At 38.6% G+C, this 7,369-nt stretch overlaps 1 protein-coding gene across 6 annotated transcripts in view; it reads left to right on the forward strand.

Moving 5' to 3' along the window:
* The window catches only part of PDE7A (phosphodiesterase 7A), a 74,507-nt gene extending 69,017 nt beyond the window's left edge, over positions 1 to 5,490 (forward strand). For all 6 annotated transcript variants that reach the window (XM_027894679.1, XM_027894684.1, XM_027894681.1 and 3 more), the window contains 5 exons: positions 51 to 142; positions 783 to 927; positions 1,786 to 1,882; positions 2,855 to 2,935; positions 4,235 to 5,490. In XM_027894679.1, coding sequence (XP_027750480.1) covers positions 51 to 142; positions 783 to 927; positions 1,786 to 1,882; positions 2,855 to 2,935; positions 4,235 to 4,446 — 627 coding nt within the window. In that variant the 3' untranslated portion in view covers positions 4,447 to 5,490. The remainder of the gene's footprint in view (positions 1 to 50; positions 143 to 782; positions 928 to 1,785; positions 1,883 to 2,854; positions 2,936 to 4,234) is intronic.
* Positions 5,491 to 7,369: the final 1,879 nt, after the last annotated feature.

Consider the following 7,369-nt stretch of genomic DNA (forward strand, 5'->3'; position numbering starts at 1 on the left):
TGTAAGGAAAAGGTGTTGATTGATAGGTGCTATTCCCTTTCCATTCGCAGAATACCTCAGTATTAGAGAACCATCACTGGAGATCGGCAGTGGGGTTGCTGAGAGAGTCTGGTTTATTTGCACATATGTCATTAGAAAACAGGTATGTTTTTACCAAAGAGTATAGATTAGTTTAAGACGTAAGCAAGCTGTCACTTAAGTAAGACAGCCTTGCAAAACAAGATGCATTATTGCATGGCAGTTTTGAATACAAAATGTAGATGATGATCTGTTTTAAGAATTCCTGGATACTGTGCTGGTGGAGTAGAGCAGTTCATGGTGCAACGTGATATCTGGAAAATAACATTTACTGTGAGCACATTGAAGAAGTGTATTTATGTAGACAAGCACCTGTTCAGATTAAACTTGGCAACCTTTTCTCCTTCTGCCACCACAACTGTAGTTTAAAATAGACCCTCTTCACCTACTCTAACAAGAAACAATCTTGAAACAATTAGTTTATGCATTTTTAAGAACAAAAAAAAAAGGGGAGGGGTGGGGAGAAAAGAAGCTAAAAACTGCTTTGAAGTCTTCCTGAAAGCTGCCAGTGAAGTGTCCTGGTGTTTCTGTGGATGTTGTAAGATTTTTCAGCGAAAGAAAACAAACAAACAAACTAGTTCAGTGAAAATGCTAATTGTAAAACTTGTACTTGTATAATAATATATATGATAAAAAGACATCTCAATCTAGTGGTGACTGTTCTTAATTGTTATGCTTTGAATGTTTGGTATCACTAATTTCAGGCAGCTGATGGAAAGCCAAATAGGCGATCTCATTCTTGCCACAGACATCAGTCAGCAAAATGAGTATTTGTCCATGTTTCGATCGCATTTGGATAGAGGAGACCTATGTTTAGAGAACGCAAACCATCGGCACTTCGTTTTACAGGTGATCTTTTTGGGAAGATTTTTGAAAACATCATTTTAGCGTAAGAATAATTTACTTAAAAATGCTAAATACTACTTCTGCCAGGCTTTCTCCTCCTTTCAAAAGCAGAACTATCTTCTAGTCATTCTGTTTCACAACAAAAAGGTTGTTCCCTCCACTTCAGTTCCCTTCCCCAGCACTTCTCCCAAGTGATAGTGAGTGTTGGTAAGTCTCATAACTTAGAGCTACTAAAGCAAGGAGGGGTGTTTTTCCAAGAGAGGGTTTAGCTTTTCTAACAACTCCATTGCAGCCTCAGAATTGTGAAATGCTTTGTCAGAACATATTTTGGGAAAGGAAGGCACTACCGTTGTGAATCAGTTTGCAGCTGTGCTAGTGAGCTTTAACAAACTTTAAAAACAAAAACCTTGAAATTCCTTTTAGATTTATAGACATTTTCTTAATAGGTTCATATTGTGGACTATAAAAGGACATAAACAAACAGATGAGAAGTTCTGTCTTGTGCAAACCATTGCTAAAAATATGAGCTTCAGAGCCAGAAATGGAAAGTGCTGTTTGCTTACTTTGATGTTTCTTTTTCTGTTTTTTTTTTTTTTTTGGTTCCTGTACCAGTGAATATACTAAATATAGTGCTCCTGAAATACTTTGACTTGACTGAATTTCCATATTACTCAGAGATGATCATGGGATCTGAGTTCCCTGAGTACTTTTTAAATATTGCAGAACATAAGTTTGAGATGCAGATGTTAGGTAGGTTTGTTATTCAGAAAAGTTAAAAATAATCTCCTGTAAGGAAATAAATAATTACAGGTGCTTCTGCTGGAGGGAAAGGTGATCTAACACTGTGTGTTAACTTTTTAGATGGCTTTGAAATGTGCAGATATTTGTAACCCGTGTCGGACGTGGGAGCTGAGCAAGCAGTGGAGTGAAAAAGTAACAGAGGAGTTCTTCCATCAAGGTAAGAGCAGAAGTATCCGTTAGGATGCGACGTACTTAAAGCGTGGGAAGAGCATCCTAGTCCATTTATATTTAGGACTAACAGAGATGTACAGTGCAGCATGGGATTTTTTTACTGTCATGGGTTGTACTTCTTGCAAAAGGTTGGAATTACTAAAATTCATGGAAGAATCTGCTTAGAGTCTGAACCTAGAACGCAGCCTGAAAGGTGCTTCAGAGGAGTAATTATGGCCACGTTAAATTTACCTAGTGGCTTCAGTAAATGATGAAATATGTTCATTGTGTGCCCTCAATATTTAAACTTCAGCTGTGAGGCCTGTTGGGAAGCAGGTGAGAGATGGGGAGATTCTGAGTTACCATGCAGTTACGATTACTTATATAAGCAGTTAATAAAGCTTGTAATTAACAAATGGAGTGAATTTCCTCCATTATTATTAAATTTTAATAATAGAACTAAGGCTAGTTTAGCCGAGTTGAGACCTGGTATTTTGCACGTGGATATGATAAATGGGGAACAGACTGATTTATTTGCTGCTAACCACATGAGGCTTAATCTTTGGTAAAGGTGATGGGGAGGCAGAACCACAAACTGCCTTTAGCCAGAAATTTCTGAAGGCTGAGCTATTCTCATCAATATTCATAAGGGGGGGATTTTAATTTGTCATTTCTATGACAGTCTAGGAAGCTTTGTGAGGAAGAGGATGTTAATCCTTCAGTAAACTAGTGGTTCTATGTTTTTTGTTTAATTAGTGTTTGATGAAAAATAGTATTTAAATACAGTATTTATAAATACTGTTAGTCTCACTGACAGATCTACTTGGTTTTTGTGGGAGGTGGGGAGAAAAGTAAATGCAATCCACCAGCTGCAAGATACCATCCTTGTTAGCCCCCTTGCACAGCTCACCTCTTTTGGTGTTTGATTTGGATTTGGACCTGATGACTTAACAGTTGTATTATACTTTTGTTTCTTTAGGTGATATTGAAAAAAAATACCACTTGGGTGTGAGTCCACTTTGTGACCGACAGACAGAAACTATTGCCAACATCCAGATTGGTAACTGCAGTTCCATTTATTTCAGTAGATTTCTTTAGGATGTAGTTTGAAAAAAAGGACATTTTGGGTACATTTGCTAGAGGCTGTACCTGCTGTGTGTGTGTGTGGCAGCACTTCATTACAAAGAGCACTTTTATTTCAATTTGCTGTGTAACACTTCTGGCTTGAACTGTTCACGAGAGGTGCTGCCCTGACCGTCCTGGAGACCAGAGCCACTCTGTTTCCTCACAGAGCAGGTACAGCATGGGAGGCAGCTGTCTGACTTCTCCCTGAACTGCTGCTGCCCAGAATTTCCTGGTCTGAAGGGATTGTTTTGGAAGAGGAGGGTCCCTTCCCCTTGCCATGTGGTCTAGGGTGCCTTTTGCAGCGAGATTGCCACAACAGGGCTCTGGCTCGCTGGGTGTAGCTTTGTGGAATGTCAGTGTTCCCTTTAAATGGCAGCCTTTAAGGAGGGTGGTGGACAGAGATTTGATGGAGAATGCCATTATATTATAGTTTTTGCTTACTTGAGTTGGATTTAAAATAGTAAAATGTCTTTTTATAGTTATTCTAATAAAAGTTGCTTATTTAGGTTGAATGGGACTCAGTTAAAAGCACAGTAAAGAAAAGAATAAATTTGACCACAAACACAGTAATAATTATGCTTTACATCGACAGAAAAGCTGATGTGTTCAATAAGCTGCACTGGTGTAATTTAGAATGTTAGCAAAACACACATTTCTGTAATTGACAGAATTGGTCATCTTATCCTTCAATTTTTGGTTCATGGAAATAGACACTATGCATAATTCAACATGTGCACATGCACAAAGTTGTATATAAACACACAACTGTATATAAGTGTTAGTGTGTTAGCGTTTTGTGGCCTTGTTTAAAGAATTTATAAAATTTATATTTTAAAGTACTTTTAGCTAGCTTAATATTGTGAAAGTAATATTTTTTTCCCCCTGTGTAGTATAGGTCAGACTGTCTGTGGGGTAATACATTATAAAATTCCTCCATGTTCCTCAATATTTTCTTTTATTTGGTCATTGCTGTGAAAGAAAGAGGGTTAATTTGTAATCCAGTGTATTGCTGCTCTTCTGGCTGATTAGTAAAATCTTTTATATTTTGAGAGATCATTTTGTAAAGATGTCCTAAATATTGAAATTAATTTTTAATTGCACATTGGAGAATAGTAGTTTGAGAGATTTACTTTTTGCTGTCAAATTCTATTTAAAATACTTAGGTTGAATATTTTAATTTTTCTCTGGGCTTGTTTTCTGGTTTTCATTTGCCTCTGTTTGCTTGTTTTTGAAGGTTTCATGACCTACTTAGTGGAACCTCTGTTTGGGGAATGGGCCCGGTTTTCCAACACCAGGCTGTCACAGACCATGCTTGGCCACCTGGGACTGAACAAGGCAAGCTGGAAGGGAGTGCAGAGGGAACAGTCTGGCAGCGGTGACGATGTTGACCCTACTTTTGAGGAAATGGACTCAGACATATTACCTCAGGAACCTCGATTGTCCTGACCTCAGTCCCCGTGACAAAACTGCCTCTTCTATTGGTATCTGCACGGTTGGATTACAGGAGATACGTGCCAGCCCAAGGTTTTGGTAAAATGGTAAAATGATGCCAGCATTATTTATTTCCAAGTTTTCCTTTGACACAGACCATTTGAACCCGAATTTTTTTAAGCCGCAAGATTTGAACATAGAGCAATATGCACCCGCCTCAGCTGGTTTTCGTTCGGAACCTTGAATATGCAAAGCACAGCAGTGACTGAGCCTTGGAGCAACAGGACGAAAGCTTCATTGTGCCACACGTGGCTTGGGTTTTTTGGTGAAATTTGGAATACGGTCTTCAAATCTAAAACTTGAGATGGATTGTTCCACTCCCTTGGAATTTAGCAAGACTTGCATAAATGTGTTCAAAGCATACCTTCCACTCAGTCCCTGTTTTAATACGGAAATGTGAAGTGCCCATCCTCTGCTGCCTCTGGCAAGACTTGATGTTTACAAATGTACTCTGAAACTGTCGGTTCTAGACTTAACCTTTGCGCATGGCTGTGAAGGAACCACTAACTTGGGTTTTTTGCTTTTTTAAAAGAAAAAAGATCAAATCTGAGACTGCAGCTCTTGTTTCTTTGGATGCCAGAAAAGCCTCCCATTTGCCATAATTTTGTTTGTGCACTGGGAGCTGAGCATTCATCATAGAGCACAGCCAAGCTTTACTCCAGTGCTATATGGGAATGCAGTTTTTTAACGGCAACAAAACACTTCTGAATCTGGGAAGGGCGGGGTGGGGGTGGGGGGGGAAGCGTCCGAACTGCATTGCGATTCTGCAGTGGGAACATCGCATGTTGTTCTCACTCTTGTACACTTGAACTGCACATGCAAGAAAAAGGTGGAATGTCTAAACACCATAATCAGCTCAGGGTATTTGCCAATCTGAAATAAAGTGGGATGGGAAGCGTGTCCTTCAGAACAAGGGTACAAATGCCCCTTTCGCTGCAGCGTGTGTGTATGTGTGGGTGTGTGAGTACGTTTGGGACGGGGAGGGCGGGAGGGCTCGGGGAAGGGTTTGAACGGCAACATTTGTTTTCTTTTTTTTTTTTTTTTTTTTTTTTTTTTTTTTTTTTTTTTTTTTTTTTTTTTTTTTTTTTTTTTTTTTTTTTTTTTTTAATTTATTCTTTTAGAATGTGACAATTTCATGAACAGCCACACCGGGGAGGAAACTGTAACAAATTGCTACAGATGCCTTAAACTATGCACAAAGCTAAGTGACCAAATTTGTTTTTGATTTGAAAAAAAAATAATAATAAAAAAAAAAAGTGCATTGTTTACGTATTCCTCCCTCTACTGAAACATTACCCACTGATGGGTTTTTGATGGGAAAAGGAGAAAATGTTTTTTAGGACAAAATTAAAGGACTAATTTTAAACTTAAAACATTCCATTTTTGTAATTTGTTTTACATTGTTTTAAGTACAGTAAGCACAACTGTAATCTAGTTTGAGAAACTGGTGCTTTCTTTTAGTTCATTTGTATTTCCCTGTTATTATTGTAAAAGACTGTTTATTAATTCTGTTTACAGTTTGTTGCAACAGCCATTTTTGGGAGAGAGCTTCAGCGTAAAGCCATTTCTAAAGGCTTTGCCATATTCATTTTAATATGTGCCTGTTGCTGTTAACTTTTAATTAATAAAACAAAATCTTTTCACATTATGCTCCTGTACATTTAAGTTACGACTGAGTCCAGCGTTGTGGAAAGGTAGCTAAGGTTGCAGTCAGCTTCCACTGTAAAACTAAGCCAACTTTTTGAAAATTTGAAAATACTAGTCCTCATATGCCAAAATTTATTGCCTCTTGGAGCTTGGCCTTTTACTGTTTGAAAAGCAAATCCTGACTTACCTGATTGTTTCCCTTCTAAAATTGTTTATTCTTCTTTCATGTTCCCTGAAGTAGTATCATTAATCTCAAAGTGGCCATGTTTAAAGAAATAAATTTCTAATGAAACCATTCTGTTGAACATGCGTGAACTTCCTTCCTTCGCTGTCAGTGCAAGTCCTTGCTGTTGTCTTGACTCCAGCTGAGAAGGATCAGATGGGACAATGAGCTTTGGTTGTAACTTGAAGGAACAGAAAAGCACTTCTTAACAGATTGTCTTTGAAAGGGCAACACTTTCCAGTGGTGTTTGAAGCTGTGAGAACACAGAGGTAAGGGCTGCGTGTGAGTAACTTGCTACAGAGAAGCTGCAGCTAAGCTTCCCTACAGCCTGAGCCAGTTTGTAGGGTTAAATGTGGAAAAGTACTGATTCCTATTGCACTGTTTTGAGTAAAAACATGTGCCAAGGTTGCAGCTATTTTCAAAACGACCACTAAAATCAGTACCTGATGATGTCTTCTGTGATGCGTGTTTGTAAAAAATGTGACTTGGTTTAAAGAGCCTCAACTGCATTTTAAGTTTTACTACTCATTGCAGGCTATTTATAAGCACATTTTAATATCTAATGCAAATCAAGATTAATGGATTTACAAATAGGTATATAGCAATATTTCAATACAGTATTTATAAAGAGCCTGTGATTCTTTCCCATTGTGCCATCTTGCTGTCCTCTGCTCTGACAGGACCAGTACAGCTTGCCAAGGTGCTTAGAGTGAAACACGAGCAGTTTTGTTCTAAGCCACCTTTCCTGGAAAGAGGCTTCTGTCTTTTCCTAGCAGACTGGATTTAGAAAGACTGGTTCTAATCCCACCTCTTAGTGGACATGGGGGGTTCTGACATTGGACTGAATTAAAAAAAAAAAAAGCCTTTTTTTTGGACTTTTCTAGAAATGCCTTCCACAAATCTACATTGAACGTCACCATTCCTGCAGCCTGAACGGTTCGTGTGAGAGCCGAGCGTGTCAGGAGCAGGGTCCCTAAAGCACCACGGCCACTCCCAGCCCACGGGAGC

Source organism: Empidonax traillii, unplaced genomic scaffold, assembly GCF_003031625.1.
Source record: "Empidonax traillii isolate 1590-97213 ecotype Southwest subspecies unplaced genomic scaffold, ASM303162v1 scaffold438:size550143, whole genome shotgun sequence".
NCBI classification, from domain to species: domain Eukaryota; kingdom Metazoa; phylum Chordata; class Aves; order Passeriformes; family Tyrannidae; genus Empidonax; species Empidonax traillii.